This window comes from Suncus etruscus, chromosome 2 (genome assembly GCF_024139225.1).
Source record: "Suncus etruscus isolate mSunEtr1 chromosome 2, mSunEtr1.pri.cur, whole genome shotgun sequence".
NCBI lineage: Eukaryota > Metazoa > Chordata > Mammalia > Eulipotyphla > Soricidae > Suncus > Suncus etruscus.
The window spans coordinates 101,886-123,246 of record NC_064849.1 but is presented as its reverse complement, the minus strand read 5'-3'; the positions used below and the strand labels follow the sequence as shown (position 1 = coordinate 123,246).

Sequence of the window (21,361 nt, the reverse complement as noted above, 5' to 3'; positions counted from 1 at the left end):
ATACTAAACAAAACACAAGGCTTCTTAGTTCCTGCAAGGGGCTGGGAGGGGACTGGTGAACTTCCAACTTCCAGCAATTAGGAAGCAAATGCCTCTCGGGGAGTCGGAAGCTTCACGGGGAGGACATGGCTCCATGTGCTCTTCGCTTGTCCAAATCACAGAACAAAGTGATGTCTCGGAAACAACACCCTCCCTCTTGACTATTTCTAAAACATAAAAGGGACACATATATCTCCTTTGTATATCTCAGATGTATTCCCTTAACATCTTTAACTCTTTTCCAACATCCTCATATAGTGACAAATTTGCCCACTGGTTTTGTTATTTGATTGATTGATTTTCCTCCTTTGAGATCTGTTTTACTGGTAGAAGAGTATCTCTGTATAGATTTCATGTTTGAACCAAAAAAACAAAACACAACACAATACAACATGGAAGTTTTGGGGCCGCAGCAATAGCACAGAAGATAGGGTGTTTGCCTTGAATATGGTTGACCCAGGTTCAATCCTCAGCATCCCATATAGTCCCTTAGCCTGCCAGTAGTTGTTTCTGAGCACAGAGCCTAAGCTCTGCTGGCTGTGCCCCCAAGAGCCAAAAATAAATAAATCGCTCCTGGCAGGTGGGGGTAGAGGGGCAGAACTTACAGGAAGTTAGAGATTGAAGCAGGGTCAGCTGTGTACAATGCAAATGCCCAAAACACTGTACTATCACTCCAGTCTCTCAGGTTAACTTTTTAAAAGGGGTGTGAGTGGGGAGGAGGGGGGAATGATCAGTCCTGAGAGCTTTGAGCTGAAAGAAGTGAGTGAGTGAGTGAGTGAGTGAGTGAGTGAGTGAGTGAGTGAGTGAGTGAGTACTCCTGGTGGTCCTGGGAGAAAGCCCCCCTTGGAGCACTGGTCAGGGTTCCGGCAGCACTGGTACCCTTGTACGTGGGATGGCGGATACAGAAAAGAGCAATCCGATGTCTGGCCACCTCCTTCCTGGCACACGAGGTTCCACTGTGGCAAGAGCACAAGCTCAGTGCCATCCAACAGAAAAAAGGCGGCACAAGCGCAATTGGGTTTCTTCCAAGCAGCATTTGGAAAGCTCCACCTGTCTGACGCTTCTGTTTCTCCAACACCCTCAAAGCACAGAGTGTTCCTGTTCCAGAAGCGGTGCTCTCCTCTCCTAATCAATCACCCACCACACATTTGCAGCTGGGCTAAGTCACTCAAGTTACAGCCATAAACAAGGCAATATACCCCCCTCCCATGAAAACTTAGAAGGAAAATAAAATTGTTTTTGCTGAGGGACTGGGCAGATTAAACTGCAGGGAGGGCGTTTGTTTGCCTTGATTGCAGCAGACCCAAGTGTGTCCCTGACATCTGATAATGGATCCCCAAGCCTGCCAGGAGTGATTCCTACAAAGCCAGGAGTAGCCCAAGGGTCACCAAATGTGGCCCCAAAATCAAAACAAATAAAAGACGAATTAAAAAAAATGAGAAATCTGTTGAGAACTCTCATTCTGTGAGTTGGAAATGGCCCTACTGCTACCCAAAAGCCGAAAAGCCTGGGAAGAGATGGGTTTGCAGCAGGAGGGCTGGTGCAGTGCCAGGAGATGGCGTGAAGCGTGGCTCCCGGAAACAAATCCGAGGTAAAACACTACCCCGACTGTGGGTAGCTGTGGGCAGCTTCAAGAGCATCTCCCAAAGAGGGATGCGTGACTGGAAGGCTGGTATCCCTCTCTTCCAAAACTGCAGCTAAACCCCACACCCTGCCATCAGATCAACATTCACTAAACCAGCACATTGGAATACAAGATATTGGGATATACTAGTATATGCCAAAAATACAACCAGCACTTTAGAAATCTGTTGTTGCTGTTTTGGGGCCACACCCAGTGACATTTAGGGGTTTCTCCTGGTGCGGTGTTCAGAAATTACTCCTAGTTTTTTTCTTTGTGTGTGTGTGTGTGGTTTTTGGGTCACACCTGGCAGTGCTCAGGGGTTATTCCTGGCTCCAGGCTCAGAAATTGCTCCTGGCAGGCACGGGGGACCATATGGGGCGCCGGGATTTGAACCGATGACCTCCTGCATGAAAGGCAAACGCCTTACCTCCATGCTATCTCTCCGGCCCCCAGAAATTACTCCTAGTAAGCCAAGGGAGCCATATGGGATGCAGAGGATTGAACCCGGGTGAGCCCATAGGCAAGGCAAATGCCCTCCCTGCTGTGCTATTGCTCTGGCCTCAAGAACTTCTCTTCTTACTGGCATCATCTTTGCCAGCGCTAAGACAACGAGAGCTGAGCATGGTCGTGATCTGTATGTGCTCGGGACTCTTGGCCTTGGGCTCTCTTGCCACAACTACAACTTGTAGCCCCTAGATCTGGGAAACAGTAGGGGACACCCCGTTTTTTAGGAGGGGCAAGGAATACAGCTTTAGAAAAATCAAAGGAGTATTTTGGGGGGGGGGTTTGGGCCACACCTAGCGGTGCTCAGGGGTTTCTGCTCAGAAATAGCTCCTGGCAGGCACAGGGGACCATATGGGACACCGGGATTCCAGGACACCTTTGGTCCTGGATCGGCTGCTTGCAAGGCAAACACCGCTGTGCTATCTCTCCGGGCCCAGGAGTATTATTTTCTACCAACAAGCCTCTAAACTGAGCCAGGCTGGCTACAGGGCAAACAATATAGCTCAGGTAGAGAATCAAGGAACTGGGGGGGCAGGGATGTTTGACAGGGTGGGGCTCCTACTGTGCCTGTACTCGGTGACTGGGATCTAAACCCCATACTACAAGACACCACTCCCCCCACCCCTACCCCGGCCAAACACTTCTGGGAACCCCTCCATCCTGCACAGAGCTGGAAATAGCTCTGAAACACTACTAGGCATGAAGAATGGAAGGAAAGGGGAAGAGGACAGAAAAGGAAGAGCTGGAGGGGATAGAGGGGCAGCACTACGAGCAGTGCATGCTTGGAGGCAGATGGCCCAGGTTCCGTCACTGGCCCCATATCAGCAAGGAAGGGGAAGGGGAGAGGGAGGAAGGGAAAGGAAAGGGGAGGAAGGAGCCATGTCTCAGATTGAGCATACAGTGCTCACTTTCCTCCAGGAGGACAGTAGAAAGGGGGTATTAAGCAGATGTGTAGAAGATGAAACATTTCTTTAAACGATCGTTTCAACTGCTATGCTATAAAAATTTTTAATTATCTCAATAATGAAAAAACGTTTTGGGGGGCCTTAAATGATTAAAACATGAGTGTCACAGCTACAAGGCTAAAATCTTATTTAACTAAGAAATGTTTAGTCTAGGGGTCAGAGATAGCAGCAAGACGGGTGCTTAAGGGCATGTGATCGCCCCAGATTCAATCCCTGTTGCCTCATGTGGTCCCCCAAGCCCCACCAGGGGTGTCTCCTGAGTGCAGAGCCAGGAATAAACCCAATAGCAAACCAACAAGGTTCAGGCCAGTAGTGTCAATAAAGGGGGCAACATCAAAGGGTTCTGGAATCTTGCTCTTCATAAAAGCATAAAGCAAGCAGATAACTATGAAACTGGGTCAATTTGACGCACAAAACCTGGTGCTAACCCCAAGTGCAAGGAGATTAATGGAAACAGTCATGGGGCTCAATGGCACTAGCAAGTGTGTGGGGCACTTGGGGGCAGTGGGGGACCCTCAATGCTGTCAGAACAACAGACCAAAAACCAAGTGACAGGGAAGGAAGCAGGAAGGGATTTTGCCCTCTCCCAGTGTCCAATATGGGGGCCGAAGCGATGGAGACTAGGAACTCTAGAACCATTGACCAGAGAGTTGTGCCTTCTGGAATGGCCTCAAACTGAGACACACCTCCTGGCAGTGGAATCAAATCTGAGCAGGATGGAAACCAGAGAAAGTGGGCCAGGGCCTGTTAGAGGGTTCCTGAGCTAAGAAAATGGGGGTGGATGGGAGAAATTCATCAAGGACCAATATTCACTCTCAGGAAAAAAATAAAAGACAATAGTCCTACAGGCCACAGATGGATGCTCCAAAGAAAAGAAAAAAAAAATGATCCCATACTATTTCAAAGCCAGCTCAAAAATGTTAAGGGGGCCGGAGAGATAGCATGGATGTATGGCGTTTGCCTTGCATGCAGAAGGACGGTGGTTTGAATCCCGGCATCCCATATGGTCCCCTGACCCTGCCAGGAGTGATTTCTGAGGATAGAGCCAGGAGAAACCCGAGCGCTGCCGGGTGTGACCCTAAAACCAAAGAAGAAAAAAAAATGGTTAAAGAAAACATAAGCATAAGAAGGAAACATAAATTAGAACTTGAAAATCCAAGTTGGTGGAAATTAAAAGAACTTAGGAACAATAGTCACTGGAGAAAAAAAAAATCAAGGAGCAATAGTATAGCAGGGAGGACGCTTGCCTTGCACACAACAGATCCAGCATCCAGTATGGTCCCCTGAGCACTGCTAGGAATAATCCCTAAGCATAGAGCGCCAAGAATAATCCCTGAGCATCACTTGTACGGCCCCAAAATACCCTCCCACCAAAATTAAGAAAGACCCTAAGAGCAGATAAACACAACATATAGACCCCAAAGGGTGGGAGAAATGCAAGAAGCCCCTTCCCCCAGTTTCTTTAACTCTAAAAGAAATGAAGGAGGAGGAGGTTTGGAGAAGGGTCTCTGGAGAGGGTAAGGTGAGTCCCAGGCAACCAGAGCAACAGCACAGGATGCTGAAAGCTCAGAGTTGGTGGAAATAAGAACCTGAAAGCAGATGCTGAAACAGCACTGCCAGTATGAGCCCGTAAACTCTAACGGCCAGCAAACGGTATTCAGAAACCTGCTAAGTAAGGGGTGGGGTGGAATCTTGCAACATCTAGGTAAAAAGAACTTGTATTTTGTCAAAGAGATGAATGTCTCGTTTTTGACAGCAACATCTGCTGCCAATAGTAAGTGGGGTCACACATTCAGAGACTCAGGAAAAACCATGAGCTCAGGGTGTTGCAGCCAGAAACCAACTCGGGCACAGAGGGCAGAGCAGCAGCCACTAGGCTGCAACCTGGGTTCCCACACAGCCTGCAGGGGGCCCGGATAGTCCCCCAAGAGCTCCTCCCTCTCTTGCTGACCACAGAACCTTGCTACCCTTTGCCTTCCTGTGGCCTGTCCTATAAGGAGGCCCCTTGGTCTTATGGTAGTGTGCCCACATTCCTGCAGTTTGTTCTTGTGGCCTCCTTGGAATATCTGGGGCCAAGTGGGCACTGGTTGAGAAAGATGATCAATGTGAGCAGGGAAAGGTTGGCAGGAGGGCTGGCCTGAGAACAGCAAGCAAAGGTACTACAGAAACGAGTGCTAGTAGGGCCAGAGCGATCGCACAGTGTGAGGGCATTTGCCTTGCACACAGCCAACCTGGGTTTGATCCCCAGCATCCCATAGGAGCCCCAGAGCCTGCAAGGAGTGATTCCTGAGCAGAACCAGGAGCAATCACTGAGTCAAGCCAGATACGGCCCCAAAACCAAAAACCCCAAATATTAATTAAAAAAAATGTATCTTCTTCAATCCAAGATTTTGGGGGGGTTGGGAAGGGTGTTCCCAACTGTCCAAGGGTGGGTCCCAGACCTCCTACACGCAAGCCCATAGGGTTACAGCTTCCTAGCAGTGGGGATATTGGAAAAAAAAAGGAGGGGGACAGAAATGCAAAGTAAGAGATGGGTCTGGATCCAAGTGCACAGAGTCTCCTCCTTTACAGGAGATATCTGGGACATGCGATGACCAGCTAGCAGGCCCCTGGCACGGAACTGCCCCTTTGAAAAGAACAAACTTTTTTACTGTGATTCCAGCGCCAAAATCCTGAACTCATGGGCCAGAGAGATAGGACAAAGGTTACGGTGCTTGCCTGGCCATGAGCCTGCCCTTTACCACTTGGCTCTCCAGGAGTGCTCCCTGATTGGCCATGCAAAAAGCAAACTCCCTACCCGCTGGACTATCCCTCCAGCTTCCCAAGATCATTCTAGTTCACCTTCACTTGTCCCATGGAGCTTATGTGTCAACTACCACTTAACATATATGTACATAATAAGGCATTATAGCATAAAGTCTTGATAAGTGTAATATTAGAAAAGGTTCGGTGGCCATTCAATTTTAATATTGTTAAAGACTGGCATCACTGAATGGATCATCAAAACTGCTCTGATGTCCTGAGTTCTTAGTCTCCTCTCCATACAGTCTGGAGGTAGCAATGTGTGTCCCAGCCCAAGAGACTCCTGAGAGCTCACCATAACCGTGCAGTCTTCGGAGCCACTGGCGATGACCTGGTCATTGTGTGGGCACCAGTCTATGTCGAGCACTGGTCCTGTGTGGCCGCAAACGGTAGGGTAGGATTTATCGATTCGACCAGTCTGGAAGAAAGAAAGACCAAGATCATTTCAACTCACAGAGCTCCTGTTTGTGTTTTCTGGGTTCATTCTCCTGTATGACCTCCACTTCCCTGTGACCAAGAACTGAGAAATTGTTTGGCTACGTGGGTGCTAAAAGCCATATGCCATTGATTTACCCCATTTGTATCTCTGGAGGGGCCGGAGCAATAGCATAGTGGTAGGTTGTTTGCCTTGCAAGCAGTGAACTGCAGATGGACCCTGGCACCCCATCTGGTCCCCTGAGCTTGCCAGGAGCAATTTCTGAATGCAGAGCCAGGAGGAACCCCTGAGCAATGCTGGGTATGACCCAAAACCTGGGGGGAAAAAAAAAAGAAATAGAACACATTTTGGGGTGGGAGAAATAGTACAGTGCGTAAGGCATTTGCTTTGCAGACAGACGACCCAGACTGGATGCCCAGCATTATATAGTGCCCAGAGCACCACCAGGAGTGATTTTTTTGCGGGGGTTTTGGTTTTTGGGTCATACCTGGCGCGCTCAGGGGTTCTTCCTGATTCCGAGCTCAAATTGTTCTTGGCAGGCCCGGGAGACCCTATGGGATACTGGAATTCAAACCACCATCCGTCCTGAATCGGCTGCATTCAAGGCAAATGCCTTACAGCTGTGCTATCTCGCAGGTCTCCAGGAGTGATTCTTGAGTGCAGGAGTAACCCTGAGCAATTCCAATATGGCCCAGAAACCCCAAACAAACAAATAGCAGAAAAGAATACAAAAACCTTCTTTGGTTTGGGGGCCACACTCTGCGGTGCTCAGGCATTACTCCTGAGGGGCTCAGGGGACCCCCACAGAGTGCCAGGGATTGAGCCTGGGCCCACCGTGTGAAAGCGAGCAATCCACCTGCTGTGCTACTTCTCTGGCTCCAGCCAGGAGTACATTTTGTTGCTGCTGTGGGCAATAAGCCCTGTCACAATTTGCTTGCTGACACATGTGGCTCTAACAAGTCAACCAGCTTGTCAGGATAATTCTGAGGCAGCCAAGATGAGCGCTGCTGTGCCACAGACAGACAAGAGTTTATTCTTCCTAACAAACAGGCTGGTGCCAGCCAGTGCCAAGGGCCTCTGGGCTCCAAAAGCAGATGCCCGTATAGTAATCACTGCAGCCAAACAACGACCCCACTGTTGTCACTCTGACCTTCCCCCAGTAAGATTTCACTCATCTCAGGATCGATCATTCTGTGATGTTTCTGCCTTTTTTTTTTGTTTTTGGGCCACACCCGGCGTTGCTCAGAGGTTACTCCTGGCTGTCTGCTCAGAAATAGCTCCTGGCAAGCACGGGGGACCATATGGGACACCGGGATTCGAACCAACCACCTTTGGTCCAAGATCGGCTGCTTGCAAGGCAAACGCCGCTGTGCTATCTCTCCGGCCCGATGTTTCTGCTTTGACTCAACTGCGGGCCCCTGCAGGCAAGCAGGATGAAGGATTCCAGAGATCTGGGATTAGATCTGGGATCTACTGTTTGAACTGCATATGGCAATGGTCCTCAAACTATGGCCCTCGGGCCACATATTGTATTTATTCCCATTTTGTTTCTTCACTTCTAAATAAGATATATGCAGTGTGCATAGACATTTGTTCATAATTTTTGTTTTTACTATAATCTGGCCCTTCAACAGTCTGAAGGACAGTGAACTGGCCCCCTGTTTAAAAAGTTTGAGGCCATATAGCCTGAGTCCCACTCTCTCAAGTTTCTACTTGTCACCTATGAAATGATTCTATTTCCCTTTTCATTTGTTTGCTTGTTTGGGGCCACTCCTGGCAGTGCTCAGGGGTTCCTCCTGGTTCCGCACTCAGAAATTACTTCTGGCAGGCTCAAGGATACTGTAGGCCCCATGCAAGGCAAATGCCCTCCCCACTGTGCTATCACTCTGGCCTTTAAATTCCCTTTTAGGGTTACACCTGGTGTCGTATAATGTCACCAGTTACTACTGAGAGTCTAGAAAAAGCCTTGGGATGGTGCAGTATTTATTGCCTCATTCTGAATCTGGAAACAGGAAGGGCAGGATGCACTCCAGATCATACCTGCACACTTCATGGCCAGTCAAGGGGAGCTCATTAAGAGAAGGAATGGAAGGGCCAAAACCTGGAAAGATGGCTGGGAATTTTCTAGGTCAAGTTAAAGGTGTTAAGTCTTCAAAATCAAGATGCCTAAGTCCCAAGTAGCTTCTTTAAAACTAAACACATATTATCTGGCAACTGACAGCTGTAGCCGTGACCTTTGACAGCCATGGGCAGTGGAGGTTGGGGGGACCAGGCCACCTCAGCTTCCCAGCTGCTTACACTGAGAAGAGAGCACCTCACCCGCTAGCAACAGAACTGAGCACCCCAGGTTTGAAGCCAATGTTAGTGCAGCAGACCAGTGCAGCTCTGAGGACTGGCTGCCACTAACTGACCACTGCAGAGAGGAAAACTAACCTCAAAAGCACCCAGAGAAAAAAGAGCTTAAGAACCAAATAGGACAGGGCCAGAGTGATAGCACAGTGGAGAGGGCATTGGGCTTGCACGTGGCAGCCTGGGTTTGATTCCTGGCATTCCAGAAATAATTTCTGAATGTAACCAGAAGTAACCCCTGAGAACAACCACTGGGGGTGGTTCCAAAACAAACAAACAAACAAACAAATAACAAAAACAGATAAGCAACAATGTTTAAAAAAAAAAGGAAGATAAACATCATCAAAGAATCACATCCCTGGGGCCAGACTGACAGTAGATCAGGGAGGGCATTGGCCTTGCACACCGCTGACCCGGGTTCAATCCAACATCCCATCTGGCCACTGCCCCCATCCACCGGCATGGTCTCTGAGCTCAGAGCCAGAAGTAATCCCTGAGTGCTGCTGTCCAAAATGGAGTCACATCCCTGGAGCCAGGGAGAAAGCTCAGAAGACTGAAGCTCAAGTCCGACATATCGAAGCTCCTAATCCAAACCCCAAAACCACACACCTTCCAATACCTCTGGCCCCCAGCACAACAGGCCCAAGCAGTACCATATCACTGGCCAAGTCTCTGCCAGGGCTCCCTGTAGTGCTGCCGAGCCCCAACCTCACACACAAGATAAATGTGATCACACAATACTTTAAGGACCGGTTCACCCCAAGACAGTATGTCAGTAAGGGTTTGGGGGTTGTTTGTGTGTCTTTTCCATCTCTGAAATCCTTGTAAAAATCTCTTAACGAGGGAGCCGGAGAGATAGCATGGAGGTAAGGCGTTTGCCTTTCATGCAGAATAACGGTGGTTCAAATTCCGGCATCCCGTATGGTCCCCTGTGCTGCAATTTTGAGCATAGAGCCAGGAGTAACCCCTGAGCACTGCCGGTATGACCCAAAAACCAAAAACCAAAAACCAAAAAAAAAAAAAAAAAAAAAAAATCTCTTAACGATAGTCTCATTTTCTCCTTATATAGCTGTTGAATTTTGCTTTGTTTTGTAGCTCTACAGTTGAATTCAAGTTCATTTTGACGGGGCCAGAGAAATCGAGACAGCAAAGCAGGCAGTGTGTTGTCTTGCTGACCTGGGTTCGATCCGACTCTCCACTGAGTATTACCAGAAGCAATTCCTAAGTATAGAGCCAGGAGGAAGCCCTAAGCATGGTGAGGTGTGGCTTACATACACAACAAAAATACCCACAATTTTTTTTCCTTTGAGCGATCAGTTAGGAGACCACAAATCAAGCTACAAAAATCAATCAGGGAATTGCTATCTTCCAGAGCATAATACAATTAAAAAGTGAGAGAAACTGGGGCTAGAGCAATAGGGCAGTGATTAGGGCTCTTGCCTGGCATGCGGATAACCCAGGTGCAATCTTCTTCATCCCATATAGTCCCCTGAGATTCGCCAGAGTAAGCCCTGAGCAACCCTAACCCTAACCATAAAACAAATAAACAAAAATTGATAGAAACTAAAGAAAATTTTTTCACACTCATCAGAAAAAAAACTGATGAAGTAACACAGTAATTACAATGACCATTAAAATGTAAATGAAGGGGTGTAGAGCATTTGTCTTGCACTTGGCCAACCTGGGATGACCTTGGGTTCGATCCCCAGCATCCCATATGGTCCCCCTCCCCCCAAGCCTGCCAGGAGCAATTTCTGAGAGTAGAGCCAGGAGTAACCCCTGAGCAATGCCATATATAACCCCCCGCCCAAATAAATAAAATGTAAAGAAAATAGGACATGGGGCCGGAGAGGTGGAGTTAGAGGTAGTATAGGACAGACTGCGGTTTGATCCCCCGGTGTCCCATATAGTTCCCCCAAGCCAGGAGCTATTTCTGAGCGCATAGCCAGGAGTAACCCCTGAGCATCAAACAGGTGTAGCCTAAAAACCAAAAAAAAAAAAAAAGAAAAGAAAATAGGACATATCAAATAATGTTATAAAACATTGAAACTATGCTAAGAGGGGACAGAGAGATAGCATAGCAAGGCGTTTGCCTTGCCTGCAGAAGGACGGTGGTTCGAATCCCAGCATCCCATATGGTCCCCTGAGCATGCCAGGAACGATTTCTGAGCTTTACTAGAGCCAGGAGTAACCGCTGAGCTGGGTTGTTCAGGTTTCTGGTTCCTTCCTAGAACTACCAAGATTAAGCCCATCATCAAGCCCAAAGTAGCTCCTTAGCACTGCTAAATCAGACCCAGAAGAAAAAGCAAGAAAACAAAATGGGCCAAGCCTCTAATTTGAGAAATTAAAAATTAAACAGTACATCCAAAAAATATAAAATCATGAAAGAGATTAGTAAGAAAGAAAATATGTAAGAAGCCAAATCAACAAAACTAGATAGGGTGCTTGCTTCGGCAGCACATATACTAAAATTGGTTCGATACAGAGAAGATTAGCATGGGCCCTTCGCAAAGATGACACACAAATAACAAACCTGGATAGGATGGAGGGGGGATAAAAGGCACAGATTCTAAATGTTTTCACAAGAAACACAACAACTAGAGCAATAGTGCAGAGGGAAGGGCATTTGCTTTGTATGTGGCTGACTTGGGTTCAGTTCCCAGCACTCTACTATATGTAGACCCTGAACCCACTGAGGGAAATCCTTAGTGCAAAGCTAGAAGCCAGCCCTGAGCACCACCAGATGTGGTCCAAAAATAAAAAAAAATAATAAATTAGAAACATAGATATGGTTAAAATTTATAATATACTATATACATTTGATGGGAAAAATGTGAAATCTCCGTGAACTCCAAGTAAAAGAAATGTAACATATAAAAAACTACGGGGGGGGGGGGGGGGCGCGCACAGCGGAAGGAAATTTGCCTTGTACACTGCCAACCCAGGACAAACCCAGGTTTGAGTCCCAGCATCCTATTGGTCTTCCGAGCATGCCAGCAGCGTTTTCTGAGCTTAGAGCCAAGAGGAGCCCGAGTGCTGCTGGGTGTGGCCCAAAAACCAAAACAAAAAAAATATCCAAACCATAAACTGAAATATATGAAGGAGTCAATACTCATCACCAATCACTAAAATGTCTCAAATTGGAGCCGGAGCGGTGGTGCAAGCAGTAAGGTCTGCCTGTGCATACTAGCCTAGGACAGACTGAGGTTCGATCCCCCAGTGTCCCATATAGTCCTCCAAGCCAGGAGTGATTTCTGAGAACATAGCCAGGAGTAACCCCTGAGAGTCACCGGGTGTGCCCTCCCCCCCCCCCAAATAAGTCTCAAATTACTAGGTCCAGATATCTTTACAGGTGCTTTTTACCCAACAGGAATATCATATTGGGGTCAAACCGACAGCTTTGCAAGTAGGGTGTCAGCATTTCCTGTAGACCCCTGGCACTGCCAGGAGGAGTGACCCCTGAGCATCTGGTGTGGGGCCCAAACCAAAAGGTGGGGGGAAGGGTTTTGAAGAGAGTAATTTTATTCTCTGGAGGCTATAAGTATTATTATTATTATCATCATTATTATTTTAGTTTTTGGGCCACACCTAGTGACGCTCAGGGGTTACTCCTGGTTATAAGCTCAGAAATTGCTCCTGGCGTGGGTGTCCATATGTGATGCTGGGGGATCGAACTTCGGTCTGTCCTAGGCACCGGCAAGGCAGATGCCTTAAAGCTTGCGCCACCGCTCCAGCCCTCTTTTTTAAAGTAAGGCAGACTGCCACGTGCAGCACCTCATTTGGTTGTGTCTAGAGCTTAGAAGCTTGACTACCCTACGTTCCCTTACAAATAAACCTTGAGAGCTTGTTTGGAGGTTCTAGCAGGGGAGCGCAGCTACTTGTATACCCTCGACCAAAGAATGGTCTGTCTCTATTTGGGGAAGGCCGTCCTCTTCAACAGAGCATGCAACTTTGGGAGGGACACACACAGAGCAGTGAGGAAGGAAGGGGACACCCGCCTAGCCAGGCAGATCAGCGAATCAACCCTGGCGATCAATGGGGTGACAGATGTCACAGCCAGATTGCCCTCACATCCTGGGGGCTATAATTATTGATGCAAACTGCCTTCAAACAAGAACAGGAATTCAGCAATGAGTTGTTCTAAAAAACAAAAATAAACAAACAAAATCCCCACCAAAATCCATGAGCACAGTTACAAAGACAAGTGTAGACTGGAAGAAACTCTATCCACTCACAATGGGCATTGGGGTGAGAAAGGAATTCCGAAGAAAGGAAGCCAGAAAGCTGAAAGACAGACGAAAAGGCACTCACTTTCACTGGTCATTAGGGCAATGAAAATCAAATCAAGGAGGCACCATGTTACACCTGTGAGGACTGGTGCAGAATTGTATGGGTCAGTGTAAAAGCTGGCACAGGTTGTCTGGGAGACAGACAGCATTGCAGGCTGCTCACAGAGAGCCAGCCAGTGTCGTGACCCAGAAGGCTGGCGAGTATTTTGTCCTTGGGAGCCCTGTCCCCTCCATCCACAACCCAGGGCTGAGCTGGAAGTTGCTCCTGAGCACTGCAGGGCAAGCCTCACAGTAAATAGCTGCTCACAGGCACCAGATTTCATGTCCTTTTCATGGTGACTTGGAAGTGGATGGGAGTGGCAGCCCACTCACAAGGTTTGTGGGCATCTGAATATTTTGCCCAATTTGGGTGTCACAGCACCATTTGAAGAAGGCAATTCAACTGTCCTTTGGAACAGGGATATGTATCAGCAAACCTTGTTTCACATATGTAGTAAGTACCTAAAAATAAGAGACCTACCAGCTTTGAAGAAATGATTGATTACCTCTGAGAAAGAGGATAATAAAGGGGGGAGGAAAATATTTTAGCTACATTTGTTATGCTTTATTGTTTTTTGGAAAAAGATTATGAAGCAGGGTAAAACTATTAACATTTGTTTAATCTTGTGGGTGAGTATATGCATATTATTCTGTTTGAGCTCTTTCCTACTTTTTTTTTTTTTTCCTTCACACCCGGCGGTGCTCAGGGGTTACTCCTGGCTGTCTGCTCAGAAATAGCTCCTGGCAGGCACAGGGGACCATATGGGACACCGGGATTCGAACCAACCACCTTAGGTCCTGGATCGGCTGCTTGCAAGGCAAACACCGCTGTGCTATCTCTCCAGACCCTCTTTCCTACTTTAAAAAAATAAAAAGTTTTTTTTTTTGTTTGTTTTTGTTTTTTTTTTTTTTTGGTTTGAGCCACAGTCAGTGACGCTCAGGGGTTACTCCTGATGTACTCAGAAATCACTCCTGGCTTTGGAGGACCATATGGGATGCCGAGGATTGAAATCCAGGTCCGTCCTAGGTCAGCTGAAATCCAGGTCAGCTGCATGCAAGGCAAACGCCCTACTGCTGCTCTATCGCAAAAAAAAAAAAAAAGAATTTTAATTTGAAAAGTATGAATTAGTTATTATCCTTAAATATTATTTATTTATGGGGCAGGAGTGTGTGTGGAGGCCATACCTGGTGATGCTCAAAGCTTATTCCTGGCTCTGCACTCAGAGATCACTCCTGAATGTGCTCAGGGAATCAAACCTAGTCACCCTACTCAATGTACTATTGCTCCGGCCCCTAACGTAAAATTAAAAAAATGCAAACAACTCTTAAGAAAACCATTTTTCTCTCTGAACTGCACTTAGTAGTTGCTACAGGGCCCTCACAGGACTAAACAGAGCCTGAGCTGTATTCATGTGATCTTTTTTTTAAATAAATGTACTAACGGTGTGATACTCAGGGGTTACTCCTGGTTTTGTGCTCAGGAATCGCTCCTAGCAGCTTAGGAGACCATATAGGATGCTGGGAATCGAACGAGGGTCAGCAGCTTACAAGCCAAGGACCCTCCTGACTGTGTTATCAATTGGGCCATGTTTTGTGTTTTTTTAACTTTTGTGCAGGTGCTAATTCTCCCCGAAATCCTCACAGGGCAAATCTAATAATGGCAAAGTAAGTAGTGCCTGGATTTTGCTGTCCTAGACTGCCAAGGACAACACTAATATGCATTTCTCCCTGACCAAGGAAAATAATTGCTCAGAGGAAGCAATTTCTACAGGAATATGGAAGTAGTAATGGCGGCTGTTCTTGGTCACATCCTCAGACTCACACTCAGTTACTTTTGAAGGTTGAAGTTCATTCTGTCTGGCTAAAAGTAAATAGTAAGTCACCAGTTCTCTTCCCCAGGAACACTTTTCATAGAAGCCACACACTTAATTCTACCCTTCCTGGCTCAGTCCTGACAAGTCTATGGCACAGAAGTTCTAAAGCAAGTGTGTGCAGAGGTCTGTGCTTCACTGGTTTAATGTTCCATTGTTGGATATCCTGGGTTACCTTAAAAGGTAGCTCACCTATTTCCTCCCAGTCTTGCCAAACAAACAAACAAAAAACCCAGATCACTAGCCCTTTAAGAGCAATTATATTATGTGCAGAAACTATAAACAAACTATTTTAACATCTTCAATCTCACAGCTACTTCTGTGAAAAACAACAAAACATGTTATGCCATTTCCAAATGAAGAAGTGAAGTGAGGTCCCGGAGAAGGGGTACAGCGGGGAGGACGCTTGTCTTGCACAAAAATCAACCCATAGGGTGCCTCGAGCACCGCCAAGAGTGATTCCTGCACTCAGAGCCACAGTGAATGAAACACGGTTAATAAGATGTGGCATCTTGCAAACAGCTGTTTCCTTCTCTAGTTATGGCACCACTACAAATTCTGATAATAAAACCGAAAAGTAACATCATATTGCAGCAAGAGAATGGAACCAATTATATGACCAGGCCTGAAGCGATTGTAGATCAGCGAAGACATCTGCCTTGCACACAGCTGATCAGGGTTGGTTCCCCGGCGTCCTCTATGGTCCTGAGTGATTCTTGAGTGCAAAGTCAGGAGTAAACCCTGAGCATCGGCATGTGTGGCTCCCCTCCCCCGCCAAAACACACACACACACACACACACACACACACACACACACACACACACACACACACACACACGAGAAAGACCATAACAAAGGAGAATAAAGGGAGAAGCAAGTAAGAAAAATGGGTATTTTAAATATACAGTTTATACAGTAGATGTTCCACAGCACAAATTCAAGTACCAAAGTATCTGCTTTTCCAAGGACTCAGACCCCAACAAAATCACATCAGCAAGACACAACCTCTCACTGGAGGTGGACAGTGACGTTATCTAAAGGATGGGGTTGAGCAGATACAAACTGCCCAGGTCACGTCTGTGAGGAGCGAGGAAAGCGCACAGTGAAGGGCCTTCCTGCTATGGGAAGGTGGCATGCATCATTCCCGGAAGGAAGGCACCAAGATCAACCAGGAAGCTCAGGGGAACCACACTTGCTCATCAACCAATCGGTGAATAACCAGGGAGCCCACATTATTTCTTCACCCGTCTGTGAAGGCCCATTGAGAACCAGCCAGAGTGGTCACACTCACTGGCATCTCTAAGCCGAAGCAAATGCCTGTGGACCAGATGAATGACAGAAATACCAACCATGATTTATGTTAATAAGGATGGGTATTGGAGGGGGCAGAGCGATAGCACAGTGGAAAGGCTGACCCAGGATGTACATAGGTTTGAACCCTGGCATCCAAGCCAGGAGCGATTTCTGAGTGCATAGCCAGGAGTAACTCCTGAGCGTTTTTGATATGGCCCAAAAACAAACCAAAAAAAGACCACCACCACCTCCCCCCCCCAAGAAAAAGAGTGAGCCTTGGAGAGGCTGGAGCAATAACAAAGCAGGTAAAGTGTCTGCCTTGCATGCAGCAACCCAGGTTCAATCCCCGGCATCCCATCACTGAGCCTGCCAGGAGTAATCCATGAGCACTGCAGGGTGTGGCCCAAATCCTCACCCTCCCTAAAAATAAAAGAAATAGCCTTGGCACTTGTCTTATATGCAGCCAACCTCTATCCCTGACACCCTTCATGTCTTTCGAGCACTGCCCCCAAAACAAAACAAAATTATTTTTAAGTGGAGGTTTTGTGCTCTGGAGAAACCCATGTTCCCTCCTGAATACATACTTCTCTCCCCTTATATTTCTTTCAGCAATTTTCTTTAAATAAAATTATTTTGCTTCACTTAAAAACAAACAAAAAACCTAGCCTGGGCTGGAAAAGGCAGTAGTAGGTAAGGCCTTACCTTGCATGCATTGGTTGTGACTGATTCAAATCCTGACTCTGCAGATGGTCTCTAGCACTGCTAGGTTCCCTGACCACAGAACCAGGAGCAGCCCTCGAGTACTACCAAGTGCTCCCACCACCCACCTCCCCAAAACTACTGTTCAGAGCCTCGGGAGATAGAGATCAAAAGGCCGGAGAACATGTGATGCCTGTGGACACCTCTGTGTTGTTCCTAAAGCCCTGAGCCCCCCCCAAGTATCACCTAAAAACCAAGAAGGAAAAAACTTCAGCAAACTTTCTAGCAGGTAAGTTTCATTTCAGTCACTTACACTGCAATTCCCTGGTTCACTTACAAGCCTCCAGCACAGACTCGAATATAGGTTTTATGAACTTCTCTAGCTAACTAAACAAACAAACAAACAAGCCCCAGAGTGGCAGGAATGACTCCCAAGAGGCTTAAATTAAATGGCCCACGCTACAGACCCCAAAGTCTCAGTTCCAGAGCTGGTGTACAAATTGGGCATTCCCTACAGAAGATCAGGGCACTAGCTAACAGCCCAAACTTTCCAGAGATCCATGGCCTGCTAGGGGCCCAGCACTGGTGTAGCAGGACAGCCCCTGAAGAGGTTGACTGATGGAGGGATGGAGAATGAGGCCCTTTTCTTCCAGCTCGGAGCACGTGTCTGCCACCCTGTCTAGCCCACGGTTCTGAGGTGAAACGGTGGGTAAACAGCTCGCAGACAGTCAGGCTCGTGGAAATATTTGCTTTATTCGGATGGACAAAACTGAAGTCCAAAGACTCAGATTCAGTTCCAGCCAGCAAAAGCCTCTCGCCTTCCACAGACCCTTGCTCTTATAGTCCAGAGTCAGGTCCCACCCAATGGTGGGATCAGATACCAACCAATGGTGGAAGCAGAATCAGGTCCTACCCTAGGGTGGGGGCAGAATGCCAGGTCACACCCTAGGGTAGGGCACAATCACCTAATCAGATTAGGGTGAGCAACATAGTAATCCCCCAAAATATTTACATACACAACACACTGGGACCCCAGGTTCTGGGAGCCGGCACAGGCGAGGAGTGGGCACACACGCGGCACCAAGTGGTACCGAGAAGCTTTTGAACAGGCTGTCACCTCTCGAGGAGACAGAAACCCTGCTAGGCACAGCCCTGTGTTCAAGAGAATCTCCCGACTCCGAAGGCTAATGCATATGGTCTCCCAAGCCTGCCAGGAGCAATTTCTGAGCATAGAACCAGGAGTAACCCCTGAGCGCTGCTGGGTATGACCCAAAATCAAAAAAAAAAAAAACAAAAAAAAAACCCTCATTACTGGCATTGGGAGAGATGTACTGAGAATTCTGAACTCGGCGTGGAGAATTTGAGGTTCAGCATGTGCTCTGAAGCCCAAGAATAGTCTTCAGCTCAGCATAAGGGTTCCATTCACCCTGCAGAGTTCAAAGGGAGCCCAGAGGACGACAACTGAGGAGGGACTTCCTTTCTTTTTCTTTATTCCACCCACTTCCTTTTTCTCATTCGTGTGTGTGTGTGTGTGTGTGTGTGTGTGTGTGTGTGTGTGTGTGTGTGTACACATCCATGTTCTACTCAATCTCCTAAGGCCTGCTGCTTCTAAAGACTGAGCTTGAAGCAGAGTACCGTGTGGACGCAGATGTGGCTTCCTGCATAGATGGAGCCACACATGTCATGACATGACAGTAATAGCTCACACCCCTGCTGATGGCCAGAGAGATGCTACAAAGCTAAGGCGCTTGCCTTGTATGCTGGCACCACATGGTTCCTTGAGCATGCTGGGAGTGACCCACCCCCCAGCTCCCATAGAGAGCCAGGAGTAGCGCCTGAGAACTAGCAAGTGTGGCCCTTGCCACCCCACCCCATACCCACCCTCCCAAGGGTTCTGTAGAGGCTTTATGTTCACCCTCGTGGGTTGAGGCCTCTCGAACCAAGCACAGAGATTGGGTTCCCTGGCCTGTGTGGGAAGCTGCCATGGAGGGCCAGTATGAGCCTGCTCACCTGCTTTAAGTAGACCAGGCTCTGTGGGCACAGAAGGAAACGCCCAGCAAGTCAGGTTGATGGTCCTTTAAAACCTGGGTTCAGGGCCTGGAGTGATAGCACAGCGAGTAGGTATTTGCCTTCCACGTGGCCAACCCAGATTTGGTCCCCCCAGCACCGCCAGGCAGGTGTGGCCCCCCCAAAGCCCTGAGTTCAATGTAGAAAGTTCATTTGCGGGTTCGGGGGGCCACATCCAGCTGTGCTCAGGATCACTCTCGGTAATGCTCTGGAGCCAGAGGGGCTTGACTGACCTCAGGCCAACTGTGCTCAATACAAGCACCCTTCCACCCGCTCACCAGACACTATCGCTCTGGCACCAAAAGACCCACAGAAAATCCAGCTTAGGAAAGTACTGTAACTCAGTATTTTATAAAAACAAAACTAAACAAAACAAAAGTCAAAGGATTAATGTGTCCTCACTGGGCCCTGCCTCCCTATACAACAGCAAATGGGGAAATAACCACATATTGCCTAATTTCCCTAACTTGCCAAAAACCTATGAAAATGGAAAAACCGAATCATGGCAGGTGAGTGATTCCACAGGATATTCAGGATCTTAAGCATACAAAGATGCTATGAACTGGTCAAATTAAATTTCAGCTGCAAAGCAAAAGAAAGCCGAGAGGAAATGAAAACAAAGCATTCTGTGTCGGCTTGAGCGAAGAGGCACAAGATTCTACATCACTCCCATCCCAACACACACACACACACACACACACACACACACACGCACGCACGCACGCACGCACGCACGCACGCACGCACGCACGCACGCACGCATCACACTCATTTTCATGCGAGACTCAGAATCCAACCTGGCTGCCGTAGGGGTGTGGAAAATAGGCCAAGGTGAAGGACCAGCTCTTCTCAGGGGTGGGGGGGGGGGGGAGCTGAGGTGTCCTCAGCAGACCAGCTCATGTTTGGCAGTGTCAGAGCTCAGCAGGAGGGCCAGAGGGAAGATCCAGTACAGAAGTGTGCTGACTCGGGCCCGGAGAGATAGCACAGTGGCCTTTGCCTTGCAAGCAGCCGATCCAGGACCAAAGGTGGTTGGTTCGAATCCCGGTGTCCCATATGGTCCGTTCCCCTCCCCACTCCCCACCCCCGTGCCTGCCAGGAGCTATTTCTGAGCAGACAGCCAGGAGTAACCCTTGAGCACCGCCGGGTGTGGTCCAAAAACCAAAAAAAAAAAAAAAAAAGGAAGTGTGCTGACTCAGGGTTTAGTGCTCAGCCAGGCGAGAAGCCCAAGTCACAGTGGGCTTCCTTCCAAGGAAGACTATGTGTGCTTCTGCCCTGAACCCTGGTGGCTCCACTGGGTGGGAGCAGAGAAGCCACAACAGGGGAGTGGTTGGTGTGAGAGGTGGTGTTTTCTTCTTTTTTTTGATCTTTCAAACCACACCTGGCAGTGTTCAGAGCTGCTCCTAACTCCATACTTGGAACCATGCCACGCTGGGGACTCAGCCCAGGACTCCTGCATGCCAAGCCTGCGCTCCGGCCCTTAGAGCCCTGTCCCTGATCCCGCCATTCCTGGCTAAAAGGTGGTGCCTGACCAACAGGAAACGCTGAAGTGGGTCTGCTCAACGCCGGGGTCTAGCCCCAGAGAACTGCCTTTTCCAGCAACGCTTGCCCAGACCCGGCAGGGCCCCCACTTGCCTCTCCTGCCGGTGCCACACAGCCAGGACAGGGTTAACAGTTCTCTGCACTTGACTCAGTGGCTTCCCTTCCCCTCATTCTCCAGATCCCACCATTCTCCGAGCGTGCAGCCAATCCAAGCACAGGAAGGAACTGCTCCTGGCCGGCTGACAGCCCTGGCTGCACTGATGGCCATATATGGGCAAAAACCACTGTCAGGGCCCGGCACTGCGGACAGACACATCAGCCGCGGGAGCGGCCCGGAACTACACAAAGGACAGGGCCTGCTCCTCACCCGCCTGCTCTACCCCGCTCGGCCTGAGTCACAGCGGCTGTCATTAGAATTAGCCCCGGGCCGTGGCGGGGTTCCCTCTGCCAGGACTCTGTGCGCCATTGTAGAGTGAGTGCCGCCCCCTCTCCCCCCTTCCGAGCTCACCCCACCCTAGTGAGCTGCCATGGCATTTCAAGTGGTAATAAGGCCAGGCAGCATGTGACATCATCTGGGAAGCATTGTTCTGCACCTGGGGCCCTCACACTGCGGGCATCCCTCAGCCCCTGACTTTAACAGCCCAGGTTGAGGGCAACTGTAGGCAACTGCACCAAATGGACAGCAGCTTGCCACCAGCGAGGACCCTGGACCCTGGGTCAAAGAAAAACCAAAATCCTGCATCCCCCCCACCCCCAAGTAACCAGGCACCAAACCAATGTACACATCCATCCACAGGGCTGCTGGCAATGCCACCTGGGCCCCAGCGGAGCACCTCGGTGGAAA

General features: G+C 48.5%; 1 protein-coding gene and 1 non-coding gene across 2 annotated transcripts in view; one reads left to right on the top strand and one right to left on the bottom strand.

Moving 5' to 3' along the window:
* CORO1C (coronin 1C) overlaps window positions 1–21,361 on the bottom strand; it is a 54,807-nt gene that overhangs the window by 19,733 nt on the left and 13,713 nt on the right. The window contains exon 2 of the mRNA XM_049767815.1: window positions 6,230–6,352. Within this exon, the coding sequence (XP_049623772.1) occupies window positions 6,230–6,352 (123 nt within the window). The remainder of the gene's footprint in view (window positions 1–6,229; window positions 6,353–21,361) is intronic.
* Window positions 11,161–11,267, top strand: LOC126002347 (U6 spliceosomal RNA). Its single transcript, XR_007493082.1, has one exon. It is a non-coding gene; the product is annotated as a U6 spliceosomal RNA (small nuclear RNA).